Raw genomic sequence first — 17,978 nt, 5'->3', positions numbered from 1 at the left:
TTTCAAGGGGCAAGCTATAAAAAAGAAGTAAAACTACATTTCCTAGCAGACAAGGTCTGAAGCCTTGAAAATCATGGATGATTTGCAAATCCCTAAGCTCCTGTTAGTGACTGTAGTGAATAAACTGCCCCAGGTATTTGTCAGCTGGAGCACTTCGGATGCTTTTCTTCTTGACCTGCTTCCCCTGTAGTTGACAGAGTGAGAGGTTCTGGAGAGGTTGACCAAAGTAAGCCAGATGTGCTTCCTGAGTTCACTTTTGTCCCCAGGGTGATGTTGGGATGCTTTTTGCTGGAGCTTCCATTTCTGATTGTATGTATGTTTCTATGTGTTCATGACCCACACATGGCGTGTGAATGGCCATATGTGGTCATGCCTTACAGAAGCGTTCCCATGCCGGTCATGGGCCACTTTGCACACATCCAAGTGCTCAAAAGGCTGTTGCAGAGGATGGATCTCAGTCAGTATCCCCGTGGTGTCTGGTTCAGGTGGCACACTGGCCTCCTTTGCTTGTGGCAGAGCTGATTTTGGCAACCTGGCCCAGCGCAGTTTCTTAATGCAGTGTCCTGTAGCACTCGTATCCCTCCATTCGCCATCAGCTGGTGGCAGGTGCTGCCACTCAGGATGTAATGTATTGGTATGCAAACACCTATTTTGGGTAACGTTAAACCATTAAATGCATAAAGGCTGATCCCTGCGGTACTAACTTCCTTTTGATCGCGTTGTTATACCGTGAGGTCTGTGTTTGGGCGGCTGGAACACGCAGACCTGCTCTTGCAGTTCCAGGGGCCAGCGCCAAGATTAATTTCTGGGAAATGTTTCTAAGGATTATTTGATGTATTGCAACTCCTTTGTCTTAAACCTGCTGTCGAGAGAACGATGTCACAATGAATGTACGTTTTAAACAAGCTGCTAACCGTGTAAGCCGGGGGTTGGAAGCGATCCCCACTTTACATTCACCTGCATGTCTCTCGGTGTTTGAACAGGGAATTGCTTTGTGTTTGGAGGTTTTCTTTTTCCATATGCAAAGTGTTTCAAGTCGGTTACCTCACCTCGTGCACTTGCCTCATAAGGATCCCCAGGGCTTCCTCCGACGCGTTTCTCTGTTTCATTCTGAGTGCAATTAATTGATCTGGCAACGTGAAATGCGGGAATGGGGAACTTCCTCCGAACAAGTCTGATAAGGAGGATTTCCATGGGACTCCTTCCCCTCCAGCTTGGTCCTTCTGAAGATAAAAAAGCCAGATCAGGTTCTTCCTCAGCACTGCTGACTTGTGGTTATTTTTATGGCTAAGGAAGATGCTTAGCTTTCAGAATTTCCTTCTTCTTCTTTCTTGCTGCTATTAAGTTGCCTTTACAATTAGGGACTAGGACAACTTTTGGATTATCATTTCCTTCCACTTTGCTCACCATTTCCTGAGCCTCTTACGAGTGATAAGAATGAGGTGGGCCCCGTGTCTGCTCAGAGCAGGAGCTCTGCTTTGACTCTTGCTGGAGACACTGGTGGGGGCAGAGGTGGGAAGCGAAGGGGCAGGTATTCCACCTTCACAGAGCTGTTGCTTCCATCCAAGACGCTAGGAAAACTGGCACAAACCTAAACAGCTGAAAGCACAAATAGGGAGGAGCGGAGCATTTACGCAGCATGGGACTGAACTGTCCTTGGTATAAAGGAAGAGAGAGGCTGTGGAGCATTTGATGCGGGAAAGAACAACATCTCTCTTGACATTTATGGTGCTGATTCTTGGAATGCGGAGGTCCTGCAAACAAGCATGGCAGCTCTAAGATCCCTGCTCCTTTTACCTCATCTGACGCTGGGTTGAAGAAAGAGCTGCTTCCGAAACTCAGATTCTAGGGTTTTTCCCACTCACTGTTGTCAGTCCTGCCCGATCTCCCAGTCCCAAGCAAGCTTAGTCTGTGTTGGCAGAGGATAATGTCACTTCCAGGATATGCTAAGGTCCTGATAGTATCCAAATCAAAGCCGTTACAGGGAAGACCGGACTATGGCTCTTGCTGCCTGTGTGCCACCTGCTTCTCTCAGGACTAAGGCCTGTTCCCATTCCCAATGGAACAATTACTGTCATGTTGGGAACTTGATTTCTGCTTCTCTGACTTTTCCAGCTCCCATCAAGAATCTCAGGGACCAGCATATCCTTCCTTTGCATTACCTTGTGTCACCTTGCTAGACTTCTGTTGCTGCTAAGCAGGAGAAGAGTCCAAACCGTATTGAACCAACTGCTATTCGAAGTAGGAGATGCTTGTGGGTTTCTGTAGTCCCTTCTGCTGTAGGTAAAAGCTGTAGGTAACCTGCCGTGCTTCCTGGTTTGCTTGAGAAACTTCATCCGCTGGGACTTGAGTGTGCTGGAAGCAGTGGGTCTCAGGGAAGTCCCCTTCGGGCAGATCTCCGGCATTCGGACCACAGCAGAAGGGCTTCCTCAAGTTGCCAGAAGTCCTCATCAATGGCCAGGGACGGGAGGTTTGAAGAAGCTGTGGAAGTTCGTCTCAGGGGGAGGGCAGCAGGGAGACGAGGGAAATGCTGTAGCTTTAAAGGCCGTACGGAGCAGGGATCCACTTGGGAGGACATAGTTGACTAAAGGGATCCAAAGCTTGTTTTCCTTGGGTCTTTTTATTCTTCCTGTATCTAATCCCTTTAGAGCCTAAGGTCGACCCCTTTTTGTACTGCAATAACACTGTAAGATATGCTTGCACTAATTCTTCTGGCACACCGAGCATGCAAGACCAATTTAAAGCTTTTTTTCAGAAGAAAACCACTGTATTATTGTGTATATAGAAATACTGAGAGAGAATTGGAATTCTGTCTCCTGTATAAAAGCATGCATTGATTACCTGTATGTAGACCATGCTGTAAATGCTGCAGAGTACTGTAAAATCCTACACTTGAAACCACAAGGAACAGGCAATGTCATCAAAAACAAACAAAACAGAAGCTGTGCAATGGATTTTGTGCCTTTTTTAAATCCATGTATGTTAATCCAGACAATCGGAAAAGAAAGGAAAGAAAACAAAAAGCTTGTATACTACCAAAACCTTATTAAAGAATCAAAGGCAGCACCCTGGTGATGGCTGGGTTGTTTGTTTGCTCGCTGGCTTCGTTCTTCTGTTCCCGTTGTTTTCCAGCTCTGGGAGGCATTCCCTGCTCGTCCTTAGGAATGTGGCAGCACCGGGCAGGGAGATGAAGGAGCTCTGGTAGAACAGTGAGGGTTTCATTATCATTTACTGATGTGATTGCTGAAAACTTGCTGTTAAGACTGATCTGGGAATAGAAACAAAGGTCTGGACTACTGGAGATGTGTTCCATGTACTTCGGGAAGGCCACACTGGGAGTGCAATATACATCAATTTAAGTTAGTACCAGTTTGACTGACCGGAACCCAGTCACAGTGCAGCAGCACATTACAATTAAATCCAACTTATGTGAGTTTTTACAGCTCTGCCTTGATGGCTGCCAGCATCCAAACTGGCTGAATGTAAGCTGGTACAATCCAACACCTACAGGCACAGCACAAACAGCTCATCGCGTGTCTCTTGGTTTCCTGCACTGCGCATCTTCCCCTGGCTGGCCGCACCGGGTGGATGGCTGCCTCCCATCGGACATTTGACAAGGTGTCCGGGAACGTCTGGTAAACTTCCAGCCCTTCCACCCCCAAAACCCCAGGGAGGCAATGCAAAACTGTGGCTGTCCTGCAAGTCATGTCCTGCCTGAGCTGCTCAGGGATTCGACCGTGCTCAGCTTTCATCAGCACTCTGCTTTGAAAGCAGTCTCTGCTGCAGAGCAGCACACGGCTCAACCCCAATTGCCGTTGGTCTGCCTGGCATCAGGTTGGAAGAGGAAATGCCCCATCCCTGGCAGTGTTCAAGGCCAGGTTGGACGGGGCTTGGAGCAACCTGGTCTAGTGGAACGTGTCCCTGCCTATGGCAGGGGGTTGGAACTGGCTGAGCTTTAAGGTCCCTTCCAACCCAAACCAGTCTGGGATTCTATGAAGTACGGTGATAGACCCTGTCTGGTTTGGTGTGAGGTGCACAATTAGCAATTCAGTGCTTTCCTGCAAGTGGCTGACAGGGAAACTGCAGGCAGTAGGTGCATGCAAAGGCTCTGGTACCTGTGGAGAGGCTGGTGCGAACTTCTCCCCTTGCAGAAAATGCACAAGACCCCAACTCCTCAAAGGCAGAGAGCAGTTTGTGCAGGCAGGTGAGCAAGGATTTGGCTGTGGTCTCTGACTTTCCAGGTCGTACAGTGTATGAGTCCCTTTTTTTATCCTGGAAACCGTATGGGGGCTCAGGATTCTTCTCTAGCCCTGAAGATACCCAAAACTCAGACGGACAGGGCCCAGAGCAGCCAGCTTTAAGTTGGTCCTGCTTTGAGGGGTGGTTGGAGCAGAGACCTCCAGAAATTCCTTGCACCTTTGATATTCTCCAGTTTAAAGCTACAGGCTAAGCCTTTCCACTCCTGAACTCCTGTTCCTTCCCATTGCTACAGCAGAGCATCAAAGTTCTCCAGCCTTTGGGGTATAGTCCTAAAGCAGCTGAGTGTGCTGTGGTACAAAAGATACACAATGGCAGTCAGGACAGGACACAAGCATCTCTAGTGAGGGCTTCCAACAGGGAACAGCTTGTCCAGCAGGATGCCTGCCTGCCTGCAGCTAGCTCCTGATCGCATTAACAGTGAAGACTTTGATACCCTAGGACAGTATTCCTTGTTAACAGCTTCAGGTGATGATAGGAATGAAGGTAAGAAAGTATGTGTTAAAGTAATATTTGACCCAGGAGACATTTCAACTGTGTCCTTTTCTTTTCGTTGGGTTTGGAGGTAACTTCTGTGCTCCACATTTTTGGCATATTTGTGCTCTTTGGATTTTCTCCACAATGCATTTACAGTGGCCAAACAACAGCTTTAAGAAATGGTGTCTGGCAGCTCTGGGGTACTGCACGCAACAGGTTAAGCAGTCCAAGTCTCACAAAGGTAGGTGGAAGCCAAGCAATCACTGTTGTGCTTAGGGTGCAGTGTCCATGAAGGGAAATGGAAAAGACATGTGAGAAATGAAATGACAGGCAGAAAGGCAGTCCATTTGCTAAAGAACACAATGAATTTGTACAGCCAGAGGTGGAAGTACATGAGGTTAGGAAGATATTACAGGCTGACTGTAAGGGTGGTAGGCACTGGAATGGGTTGCCCAGGGAGGTTGTGACTGCTCCATCCCTGGCAGTGTTCAAGGCCGGGTTGGATGAAGCCTTGGGTGGGATGGTTCAGTGTGAGGTGTCCCTGCCCATGGCAGGGGGGTTGGAACTGGATGATCTTGAGGTCCTTTCCAACCCTAACTATTCTATGATTCTATGACTCAATGACAGCAAAGGGGGACCAGAGCAGCAGGAGAACCATTATTTCTATTGCACAATGTCATGCTGTCCTGCTCGGTGTCATCCAGCTTAGTGCAGTCTTATCTCAGAAAAACTTGTGATGTCCTGCAGGGGAAAGAGCTGTCGAGGAAAGAGTGGTTGCTGGAGACAGGGCTGCTGGTGGGACAGACTGCAGGGCATGGAAACCATATCTCTGGCCTATCTAGGGTGTACACTGCAGGACTGGATTCAGTTCTCCTTGGCCAGAAAGCAGATGAGATGGCACAGGCTCCTAAGACCTGAGAGGAGATTTCAAGGTTTACACAGGCAAAGAGGAACCAGTGATCCTCCAACCGTACCATCAACCACGGCATCTAGAAAACAGGGTGAAGTAGTTGGGGTATTCTTTCCAGGGGGAGGCTCAGGTGTTGGTGAGGGCTTCTTTATCAGGTCCTGGTCCCACTGGGGGGAACGCATCTGTGTGATCAGGACTCGAGGGATACCACTGTGTGTGTTTTTTGGGAAAACCAAATCCAGCCAGCAGGCAGAATCCAGTCTTGGGCTGCTGAATGGGCTCATTGCCAAGAATTGCCTGAGGGAGGAAGCCAGGTGTGTAATTTCCTTTCCAAAGGGTGGTAAGTAACTTACCAGTCTGAGTTCCACACGTGGCATCCTGATACAAAAGGTGGAGTGGGTCAGTGACAGCCCAAACCAGGCTAACACAGGGCCAGCTTCAGGGCCAGGCTTCAGCTTTAATTAAAGAAGAGAAGCAGCTTTGGACTCTAGAGGCATTGCCAAAGTCAGCCTATGTTTGAATTTATAAGATACAAAAAGAAATACTAAATGGATGACACCTTATCCCCATGCCTCACAACCTGATGCTGCCAACCCATCTATTTGAAACTCTTTATACATGAGCATGCAGTGCTTACACTTTCTTAGGCATACTAATAGGGCAGTTGCTCTGCACAGGATAACGTGGAGATCCTCAGCACAATTTGAAGGCGTATCATTGGGCTGAAAAGCTGCTGAGGGCTTTTTTACCCCCCAGAGACAAAAAGGCACGTTCCCATCACCAGAGGGACGTGCTAGCTCTTGGCTGCTCTGTACCCCACGCAGGTAAATGAGTGCTTGTTTAGCCACGTAGCCTAAATGCCCTCTGACACTGCCAAATGCTTGCTGCTGGAGCTCTCCTCTTCATGATTAGGACTTTTCAAGGGTAACGTGATGCTTTACTGAGTGGTTGAGTTCATGGGGAGGCTTTTGCTTTCCAGCCCTCTTGCTGGAAGGGTGACCTAAATGGCTTTTTTTAAGCCCGTTTTGCAGAGCGGTGCTGCTGTGGTTTTTCATTTACAACCACTTGTTAATTAGGCCAGACTTGATGGCCATCTCCTATTTATTCTGCCCGTTTTGCTCGGTTCGTGAAGGGTGTGCACGTGTGTGTGAGCTGCTGCTTTTCTGCTCCTGTTATCTGCCATCATTTCACAGCCCGTTCCTGGTGCCTTACAGGCAGTCTCTCCACACCAGCCTGCTGCTCGAGGAGCGCTGCCTCCACCAGCTGTCCTCTCCTCCCGTTGCTCTTCACGCTTGGACAGCCCAGAGTCCCATAATGGTACTTTGTGTGTCAGCTTCCATGACTTGCTGAGCAGTTGAGTGAAAGCAGGAGCCTGTAGGAGGCAGAATTAGGAGTTGCCGGAGTGAAAGAGCACAGCAGGGAACATGGGAGCTCTACAGAGATTCCACAGCGGTGGATGGTAACTGGAAAGTGATCAGGAAATCAGAGAGGCCCCTTGAGCTCACTGTGGCCTGGGCATAAAAGATGGTTGCTGAATGGTTGCAGTAAGGAACGAGTGAAGATGTGCATATATACATGGAACTAGATGATTTTTAAGGTCCTTTCCAACCCAAATATGCTAAATACTGAAATCAATATGTAAATACTGAAGAAGATTGGGAAGAGTGAAGAAATTCTTTTAGGTCCAGGTTAAAGGCTGCAGCTTAGCAAAGAAGGCACATGGTTTTGCCTTTGTTGGTAACTGTCTGTGAGTCTCTCTAAGGTTTGTACAAATCGAATGCTCAAGTGGTCACTGCTCAGGCTTGTATCTGGAAGCTCGATGGACTTGATGCTTTCCACTGATGCTTCCCACTGCTGTTGATCCTGATGTCTGTGTCTATGTCGTGTCTGAATGCTGACCCTTTTGTCACATCTCTCTTCTTGCAGGCCCTTATGCTGAAGTCCTTTGAAATGAATGGTCTGCCCAAGGCGGTGCCTTTAAGTTTGCCTTACCAAGACTTCAGAAAAGATGTGTGTAACTACTGGGAAAAGCCTAAGGTGTCCCAGCGGATAAAGAGAGTTGATTTCTCAAATGTTGTCCTGACTGCTCCTTGCAAGCCTCTGGAACCTTATCTGGAAATTAATGGAAAAGAGGAGGAAGAGGAGGAGGAGGAGGAAGAGGACGAAGAGGAGGAAGATGAGGAGGAGGAGGTGGAAGAGGAAGGGGATGAGATTGACATGCACAGCGGTTCCAGCAGTGACCTGAGTCAGAAAAGCACGGAGCGCAGCCAGGAGTGTGCCCCATCCACGCTCCTGGCTGATGACCAGAAGGGATCCAGGGGTCGAGCATCCACTGCTGACGGGGACCTGGAGCTGGAGGAAGGCTCAAAAACACTTGTGCTGTTTTCACCAGGTGACCTGAAGAAATCGCCGGTGACCACAGACTTGCCTCCAGAAGTTGATCTGGGCACTCTTGCTGCACTGACACCTCAGAGCGAGCGGCCACAGCCTATGGGCAGCCAGCTGGATGTATCTGAGCCAGGGACCCTGTCCTCAGTCCTTAAATCAGAACCAAAGCCTCCCGTGGCAGTGGCTACAGCTTCCTCCCCCTTTACCAAAGTAGAGCGCACGTTTGTTCACATCGCCGAGAAGACCCACCTAAATGTCATGTCTTCCAGCGGCCAGCTGATGAGGCATGAGGAGTACTGCCCTCCGGGCCAGTTTGAGGAGGTCATCATCGAGGAGGAGCTGGAGGACAACCTGGTGCTGGTAGAGAACGGGAGCATACATTCGGGGCTGGAAGGGGCAGAGACGGAGAGCTGCGCGCTCTCCGTTAACCCCATTGAAACCACCTCAGAGACAGTGGGGGAGCAGATGGCCCTTCCCAGTGTAGCGAAGCCCCCCGAGGACAAGCCGGAGCTCTCTGACAAAGCGGTGCTCCCGGTGGATGTGGAAGAGCCTGGCAAGGTGGGTACGAGGGAGCCTGACCTGGAGAAGTCGGCACCGGTGGCAGAGCCCCTTCAGCGAGCAGAGAGCGTTCTTGACACCCCGCAGCAGGGCCCCCGGAGACCTCTGGGCTCCAGGTACAGGAGCCGGATACCCATCTTGTTCTCAGAGGAGGACACTGGCTCAGACCTCTCAACTTCACTCTCAGCCAAAGAGAGGCTTTATAAGAGAGCAAAGCAGCCTGACCTGGCTCGCCTGGTGATGGAGAAGAGGCAGAGCCGCCTCCTCCGCCTGGCCTCGGGGGCCTCCTCCTCAGCATCCTCCAGCGACGAGCGGCGCCGGGCCTCAGAAACGCTCTCGGCCACTGGCTCCGAGGAGGACACCCATGACTCGGATGACTCCATCCCAAGGAAGGCAGGGAAGGAGAGGGCGGCCCTCCTGGGGAAAGAAGAGAGGCCCACAAGCACAAAGAGCAGGATTCCTCGGCCCATCACCCCGGTGAAAGCACTGCTGGAGGCAGCCAAGGCTGAGAGCTCCATGGCTGCCGCAACAGCGGCACTGTGCAGCTCCCCGCAGGACGCGGCTGTTGCCCACAGGTAAGACCAAAACAGTGAGCAATGTGCAGTGTTGGACTGGTCAAGGAGGTGCAGCCAGGGCTCTGCTCGTCTCCTGCTGCTTTACCCTTCCCTTGGCTTGAGCGCATGCTCCATCCCTGTTTCCTGCAGTCATTTCAGCTCATGGTGTGTGAAATTCCCAGCCCTCTGTCTTCTCCAGCTCAGTTTGGCCAAAGGGTTGAGCTCGTTTCCACTTGCCCTGGCTTTGAGGCTGCCTCCTCTTCCTCAGGCTCTTCCGTGTGGTCTGATCCTGCTGACAGCAGGCCCCTCCGGCGCTGAGCAGGTTTGCAGCATGCTGGGTACGGCTGTGTCTCTGCAGGGAGACCTGGCCTGGCTGCTGTGATTAGAGCTACAAGGGCTGTGGGGTGGCCACTTGTGCTTGCCTCAGATGATGGCCAACATGTGAAGAGCTGGGTAGGAGGTGCACACGCGTGGGCTCTGCTCAGCGTGGGCCACCACCGCGTGCTCTGGATTCCCTACATCCCTGTGCCTTCAGGTTTTTTGGAGGTACCTGCCTCTCTATCAGACAAACACAGAGCTGTAAGTGGAGGCAGACCTAAATTCACCCGTGTTTGGCTTTCCTGCCTGGCCTTGGGGCTGCTGGTCCAGCCCAGGAGCAGAGCTGCTGCCGCCGTGGCTCTGCCACCCAGCCAGCACACTGTGCTCTTTCAGAGAGATGAGGTGAAAGGAAGGAATCCCTGTGGGCTGGTTTGAGCCAGCTCATTTCTGATTGTGTCTCCAGTCTCAGAAGAGGCTGCTGCATGCGTGCTGCATGTTGAGAAGAGTCCCGGGTATATGCTATCAGGCAGACCATGCCTGTGCGTCACCCCAGAGGGTGCTGCAGGATCAGGGCAAACGCTTGCTACTTAACAGCATCAAGAGTTAGAGGGTGGTGTTCCAACCAGTGCCCATCTTCCTCACAGCACAGCTCCTGTCATCCTGGTGCCAGAGACTCCATGTAATTGCTCAGCAAGGTTCACGTGCCAGGAGCCCAGAGCCCCTTGCAAAACCTCCCCTTCATCCTCCCTCTTCTCTTCCCCTGCAGGCTTCAGGCACAGAGACCCGCTGGGAGCATCCCCAACGAGTGCCGAGCAGCGCAGATACAAAGCCGGCTCCCTCCTTCGCCGAGCTCCACATCCCTTCCCGCACGGAGCAGCTCGCGGAGGTCCAGCTGTGCATCCCCTCGGAGCCCCGTCCTTCCTTCCAGGAACCCCAGCGCTTCCCCCAGGAGCCAGCTGCCCCCTCGGAGGGAAAGCCCGTCTCCCTGCCGGCAGCATAAGCCAGGGACTGCTGCTCCTCAGCAAGTTCCTCCTTCCCCTCGACCCCAGCCCCCAGCTCAGGCCCTGGGGCCGACGGGAGATTCCCTGCCTTCTCCTGGCGTGGCCAAAAAACGACAGAGAGGAAAAACCCAGACTCAGAGTCCAGCAACCAAAGGAAAGCAGGTGTCCCTGGAAAGCAAGGCAGCTGCCAGATAATGATCTTCTGCCAGCCCAACAGACTGGGTAACTTCTGCATATAGTCTACACTTGAGATGCTGCAGCACAGCCTTCCACGCTGGACCCACGAGTGTATAGCAGTAGCTGTTCTTCGAAGCTTCACTCACTCTCACCCCACACCATCGCCATCAGCTCCCACAGGCCTGAGAGCCTCCGAGCCACGGAGCCTTCTCCAAGGGAGACCCCAGCCCGCAGCTCACGCTTGCTAACGCACAGCACCAAGCAGTGACCCAGGCAGCCTGCCCAGTGCCTGTCCCTCCGCCCCCCCCGCCGGCAGACCCCTCCCTGGTAGCAGTACCAGTTGCCAATGCCAATGGCTGTAGAAAGAGGAGCAGAGGTGCGGAGAGCAAGGCCTGCTGGAGAGGAAGCTCCCGTCCTGCAGGCAGCTCCCTCCTCTCTCCTTGCTGGGAAAACACCAGCCTTGGCCACCACCATCTACCTGAGCGTTGGCTCACATCCTGCCACCTGTGTTAGCAAGGGATGGTCACCAGCTTAGCCAGGAGGGACGGATGCATCCTTGTGTGCGGAGATCTTCTAGAGGGGCCTCTTCTCTCCTTTGCCAGAGATGCCTCTGCAGGGGGGAATGGGATATAGGCAGGCCTTGCTGGATGCTCCTGCCCGCTCCGGTGTGTCCCACAGAGGAAGCTGTGTGGCACTGCTGCTCAGTGACACCACTGCTGTTCCAGCAGATGCCAGTGGGGTGGGTGTTTAAATGGAAGTAGGGATGTATTGGCAGCTTGCTGGGGTATCAAGAGCACTTGCTAATTGATGTAAAGGGAGCACCCTGCAGCCGCTTGTCTCAAGTACCAGACTGTGATCTGTGGAGACCACATCTCCCAACGTGGGTGGTTCTTCTCAACCTGGATGTGGTTGGTGCCACAGACCCATAGCCCACCAAACACAGCTCCAGCCTGAAGATGTGAAGAGTCACTGGATGCCTTTAGCGTGGGTGCCCCTTGCACCTGAATTCCTTGTGCTTTCTTGTCACGCTCTCGGTGTTTGTGAATTTTGGCACCGTGGTTGAAAGTTCCCTTACGTGGCAGGGTGGGAAATGATTGTCCTGTCCTACACTCAAGAGCTGCTGCTTTGTGAGGAGAGGTTTGTCAGCACATGGGCACCTTGCGCCTTTCTGCCTGAGAGTACAGAGGGCTCGGTTGCAGCGGTTTGTGTCTTTCTCGTGCTCAGCTCTTCCACACGTGTGAGAGCTGACAGTGTGAAGGTAAAAGCAGGGGCTGTGCTCCTCAAGCAGCAGTATCAGAGCTGAAGCTCAGCGCTCAGCTAGAACTAAATCAACCAACTTTTTAGCCCCAGACTAACCAGGAAGGCTTGCAAGTGAAGCCAGGAGGACTGATGCATGATGAGATCTTAAAGCAATCACAGAACTTCACACACCTCACAGGGGGAAATGCTCCAGACCCAAATACCTGGGGCTTCACACCATTGTCATGCCTCAATAGGCTCTGCATGAGGCAGAACAAAAACACAGCTGCTCCATGCACCCATTCCCACATCTGCAGCTCGCTGCAATTATTCACCGTTTGCAGGCAAAAAGCTTGATAGAGGAACCTGGACAGTTGTAGTCTTGATTCATTTGAACACAAATGCAAGAGTCACACTGATGGCCATTGACCATCAGTCAAATCCTGAAGTCATTCACATTCTACAGGAAAGGAAAGGAGCAAGAGAGCTGTGACAGGGTGGCTGGGAGCACAGGGTATTCCTTGGACAGCTGAATAGGGAAATGTCTAGGAATGGGTGACAGGAATTACCTCTTTACATGACCATCTTAGTGTTGCCAATGCCAAGAATGTATTTCATCTGGCTCAGTGCTGACTGTTTCCACTGATGATGTTCAGGTAAGAAGCACAGCTTCTGCTCTGCAAACATGCCCTCACCTTTGCAGAGAAGCATGGGGAGCATCTAGTCACACAGCAGAAGTGGGGCAAGGAGAGGACAGAGGGTGACCACTTCTTCTGGTGGCACTTCATGTGAATTTGACTTGGGAAGGGATGTCAAACTGCCATCCAAATGTGCCCGGTGTGTTTAGAAACTAGAAACAGAATGAATGCAAAGACAGATTCTTTCCAGAGATATAAACTGTGCTGGCACTTGTATTAGTTTGTTGGGGGACTTCAGTTTGGAGTGCTCAGAGGGTAAGACTTGGAGGTGAAGGCTCCACGCAGGTTTAGATGCACATGCCAAACCTTGAAAGAGCTTGGGGAGAGGGTACAGGACTATTCACAGGGTTAGCAAAGCTGCGTTAGCACGGGAGGCCAATAAAGCACAAGCAATGTATTTGTTCAAGAGGAAGTTTAGAGTTTTCCGTGGCCCAGCATCTGTTGTTGGTGTGTGGCTGCTTCCTTGCTTCACTGCAAAGAGATCAAAGAGAAGATGTAGCTGAGCAATCAGAGGAAATGGCTAGGAAGGATAAAGAAGGTTGGAGTCAGGAGGAGAAGCAGGATTCCCAGTGCTTCCCCATGTTTGCAGGCACTTCTGGGAGCAGCCTGACCCTGCTTGGGTCCCCATCGGTGTCTGCTGCAAGGTCTGTCCTAGCAAGCTGCAGACGTGGTTGTGCCCATGTGTGTTTCAAGGGGACTCCTGGAGCAGGCTGCCACCATGCCTGCATTTGTGTGGTGGGGACAGACAGGGCTTGTTCTATGTGTGTTGGGACCATAAGTGTCTTTGGGACTGCTTGGTACCATGAGACAAAGCAAATGCTCTGCTGAGAGCCTTTGCTTTGCTGGGGTCTGTGAAGTCCCAGCTCTTTGTTGCCTGCCAGCTGAGAAGGTGGCTGGTAAAAACAAGTCAAGGGATGCTGTATGGCCAGGAGGTGCTTGCAAAGAAACAAGGATACGGGGAGGAAGGCATGCCAAGTGGGGAATCTGACAGGCCTCAGTGCCGAGCCAGGGTGACAACAGATGATATGAGCAGAGAGAGCAGAAGGACCGATGGCACCAGTCAGACTAATGCCATGGAGGGGCTTGAAGACACGGGTGGAGATGCTTAACCCATCAGTCTGGTTGGCAGCACCAACGCTTGTGGTTGGCTTGGTGCAAAAGGGGTTTGAGCAGCAGATAGCTCTGAGTCAGCTGTGCTTGGAATCTGTGAGGGGCAGGAGATTGCCCTTCAAAGTAAAAAATATTATAATATATATATTATTATAACAATATATAATATAAGTAGTGCCCTTTCTAGATAGCGGCTAAGGGTTGTAAAGGATCCTGCTACCTTCAAAGAAGTGCCCGGATGCTACATGACTTGTGATGTGTGCCGGACTGACTGCTGTGGGCAGTGCATGTGGATGAACAGGGTAACACTCAGCCAAAGTCCGTGTGAGGCTTGAGGCTCCACTTGCCTGGGGGCAGCTTGGATGGTGGCCATCAGAGCTGCAGTAGGTGCTGGGCTGCCACACATCGCTGTGTGCCATGGACCAGGGGCTGGTGGTGGCTGCCCTTGGTTAACACAAGCGTGGTTTGCTTGCTCGTGAAACTGCAATCCAAAGTAAGTTGTGTTGGGGCAAGAAAAGCTTTGAAGGTTCTCCTTCCCAACAAGAGGTATTTGCTCAGGATAGATCCTCTGTAAGAAGATGCCTGAGGATCTGTTGATAGCCTGACCAGCTCCAGTAGCAGCTCAATGGTCCCTTAGCACTCTTCTTTCTTCTCTGTACTGACCCATGGCACGATCCCACCAGTATTCCATGTGCTCCGATGCCCACCAAAGGCCTTTTCCAGCACATCAGTCAACTGTAGTTTAATCTTGAGAACACACTAAAAGTCCCATGTGGACACAATGAGTTTGGTATCAGATGAGGATTTTCTGGCTTGGCTGGAACATTCCCTTTTATTTCGAAGCTGCAAATGTCTGAACAGCAGGTTTGAAGCATGCATTGGTGCCCTCTGTGCCAAAAGGGAGCTACCACAGCAGATCCAGAGGTGGGTTCCTGGTAGGGACCAAGGTGAGAACTCCTCCTCTTAGCTCCCAGAGCAGAGGGCTGCAGGGGTGAGATGTCTCTTTGGTGAGGGTACTGCTGGGCTGGCATCGGCATGGGGCTGGCCAGGAGCTGCTCTGCCCTGCCCCGAGCACAGGGGGGTCTGGCACAGGGTCTCTGGAGGAGGCAGGGGCTGATGTTTGCTGCTGAGACACCAGGCAGTCTCAGCCCATCGCATGCAGGTGATGGGTGCGATGGGCTCTGCGGGATGCGGGGCTTTAGTGAAGTCCAGGTCCAACAGAGTGTGAAACCAGTGTCAGCAACACTGCTGTGCCAAGGGACCTGGGCTGCTGCTCCGGATGGGAATTGGAGCTGGAAACGCAGATGATTTTGTATATCTCCTTTTAGCATGTGACTCTACACTCAGACATTGTACCTGGCGCACCAACGTTGTTTTTCTGTGCCTTTGGCACGGTCTGACAAAGTCTTTTGGCCTGGAGACAGGACTTCTGCTCCTTGGAACCGCCTGCCTGGAAGCGCGACCAGGTCCCAAGGCTGAACCTCCCTACGTTATCCTCTTTGCATTCTTTAGGAAAGCAGCTGGAGAATGTTTACACACTGCAGACAGAATGTACGACTCCGACCGAGGAACCACAATCCGGTTCGACTGCATGGCAAGTTCTTGGCCATCAAACCTGGCATGCATCACAGAGGCCCCGTCTGTGGACAGCTCCACTGGCATCCGTCATCACTTCGGATCACGTCTTGGAAACAAATAAACGATGATGCCATTTCTTGTTCATATCAGACACAGCTGTCATTAGATTTGTTATTTCCAGGGGATTCTCGATCATGCCATTAAAAGCCTGTCTACCTTTTCATTGGCGTTTTCTCCCGTTTCTTAGCGTTGCCACACGTGAAGCAGAAATACTCCCTGAATCGTCGGCAAGGGACCTTGGCTACGGTTGTGCTCAGGTTTCATTCCAGCTGTGTGTGTGCCAGCTGTGGCTGCAGCTGGACCTGCACACTGACATGTGCTTGGGTTTCATTCCAGCTGTGTGCCAGCTGTGGCTGCAGCTGGACCTGCACACTGACTTGTGCTTGGGTTTCATTCCAGCTGTGTGCCAGCTGTGGCTGCAGCTGGACCTGCACACTGACATGTGCTTGGGTTTCATTCCAGCTGTGTGCCAGCTGTGGCTGCAGCTGGACCTGCACACTGACATGTGCTTGGCTTTCATTCCAGCTGTGTGCCAGCTGTGGCTGCAGCCGGACCTGCACATTTCCATGCTGGAAGTGGAGCAGAAGCAAACTGCTTGGGACAGTTTGACTTTGAATGCTCTGTGCTCATGCTACCTGTTGGTGCCATCACAGATGGGGGGTGTGGGGGGGGCAGCCACTTTCTCACTGGTGTGTTTATGCTTTGTAAATGAGGGATAACAGCTGGGGGGCAGGCTGCTCAGGGGCTGCGGGTCTTGCACAAGGAACAGAGGGGTGAAATGTTCCTATCACTCCCCCTCCACCAGCTGAGGCAGCATGAAGGTCACCCCCACCAGCAGCCCACTGCCCCTACCAGGGGGGTTATAACTCATTAATCCCTTCGCCATCTGTCTCATGGCCCCGGTCTCCTTCCTGCACCAAAGGAGCAGCTCTCCACCCAGGTAAGGCTGATGATAGGAGGAGCCCAGCAAGGGCTGGATGGGCTGGGCATGGTGCAGGCAGCTCATGGTCCTCCCTCCTCAGCCACCCCCTCTGGAACCGCAGTGACTGCTTAAGGGGGTGTCTTGTGAGCAGGAGGGCACTGAGCTGGTGAGGGCAGCAGGAGCATTCTGGAAGTTCATGAGCGCTGCCAGGGATGGGGCAGCCACAGCTTCTCTGGGCACCCTGTGCCAGCGCCTCAGCACCCTCACAGGGAAGAATTTTGTCCTAATGTCTCATCTCAGTCTCCCCTCTGTCAGGTTAAAGACATTCCCCCTTGTCCTGTCCCTACAGGCCCTTGTCAAAAGCCCCTCTCCAGGTTTCTTGTAGGCTCTCAACAAGTAGTTGGCATCCCCACAAGGAGAAGAAAGAAAGATTGCAGAAGAAAAGCGTTCACATGTGAAGGAAGAAGGAAACTCTTCTTTCCAGCTCTACAGCAGCAGCAGAGGAGTCCTCCTGCCAAGCCCCAGCTGCTTGAGGCAGGTCCTGGGTCTAACAGACCACATAGCAGGGAGCAGCCAGTCACAGCACCTGCACACATGCTGCTCATTAACTGCATCTGGTGCCTGGTTAAATGAACACATTTGGGTTAGAGAAATGCAGCCACCTGCTGCTGCACACGTTAAACAGGAGCCCCAGAAGCTGCAGAGCACTGGCCCGTATCCCCATCTCTGATGGGGAGGCTGGAGCTGCTCTGCAGTTCAACTCGGCAGCAGGATGGCAATGGCAGCTCCTGTTCCTTGCTCTTAGAAGACCAGTGGGGAAGAAAAGTAACTTGTCCTTTAGTTCGACTTCAGCTTAAACTGTAACCCTGGAGGCACAGCGCTGTCAGATGTCCCTGCTTCACTCCTGCAGGCTTCCTCCTTGCTCGTCCCAGGGTAACACCGAAATGGTCTGCAGCGTTGGCTATTCATGAGTGACCAGGAATGCTGCTCAAAAGAGCAAAGATCTCAGGTCACAGCATGGTGTCCTCTTCCTGCTAACTGTGAGCCCATGGCGTTGCCTTGCTCAGCATGCTTTATGCCCTTGCATCTGGGTGACACTCAGCCTGTGCTGTGTGAAGTACAGCAGTGTGATGTACAGCTGTGTGATGTTGAGCTGTGTGATGTACAGCAGTGATGTACAGCTGTGTGATACTGAGCTGTGTGATGTACAGCAGTGATGTACAGCAGTGATGTACAGCTGTGTGATGTTGAGCTGTGTGATGCTGAGCTGTGTGATGTACAGCCGTGTGATGTTGAGCTGTGTGACGTACACCTGTGTGATGTATAGCTGTGTGATGTATAGCTGTGTGATGTATAGCTGTGTGATGTACAGCAGTGATGTACAGCTGTGTAATGTACAGCCGTGAGATTTACAGCAGTGATGTACAGCTGTGTGATGTTGAGCTGTGTGACGTACAGCGGTGATGTACAGCCGTGTGATGTATACCAGTGATGTACAGCTGTGTGATATTGAGCTGTGTGATGTACAGCAGTGATTTACAGCCGTGTGATGTACAGCTATGATGTACAGCATAGATGTACAGCTGTGTGATGTACAGCCGTGTGATGTACAGCTGTGTGATGTACAGCAGTGATGTACAGCTGTGTGATGTTGAGCTGTGTGATGTACAGCTGTGTGATGTACAGCTGTGATGTACAGCAGTGATGTAGAGCTGTGTGATGTACAGCAGT

At 51.8% G+C, this 17,978-nt stretch overlaps 1 protein-coding gene across 7 annotated transcripts in view; it reads left to right on the top strand.

Moving 5' to 3' along the window:
- TTBK1 (tau tubulin kinase 1) overlaps nucleotides 1-15,486 on the top strand; it is an 83,109-nt gene extending 67,623 nt beyond the window's left edge. For all 7 annotated transcript variants that reach the window (XM_065679570.1, XM_065679572.1, XM_065679571.1 and 4 more), the window contains 2 exons: nucleotides 7,571-9,165; nucleotides 10,229-15,486. In XM_065679570.1, coding sequence (XP_065535642.1) covers nucleotides 7,571-9,165; nucleotides 10,229-10,658 — 2,025 coding nt within the window. In that variant the 3' untranslated portion in view covers nucleotides 10,659-15,486. The remainder of the gene's footprint in view (nucleotides 1-7,570; nucleotides 9,166-10,228) is intronic.
- Nucleotides 15,487-17,978: the final 2,492 nt, after the last annotated feature.

The sequence above is a fragment of the Lathamus discolor genome, chromosome 5, assembly GCF_037157495.1.
Source record: "Lathamus discolor isolate bLatDis1 chromosome 5, bLatDis1.hap1, whole genome shotgun sequence".
Taxonomy (NCBI): domain Eukaryota; kingdom Metazoa; phylum Chordata; class Aves; order Psittaciformes; family Psittacidae; genus Lathamus; species Lathamus discolor.
The sequence above is the reverse complement of the archived record's forward strand: the minus strand, read 5'-3'. Positions and strand labels throughout refer to the sequence as shown.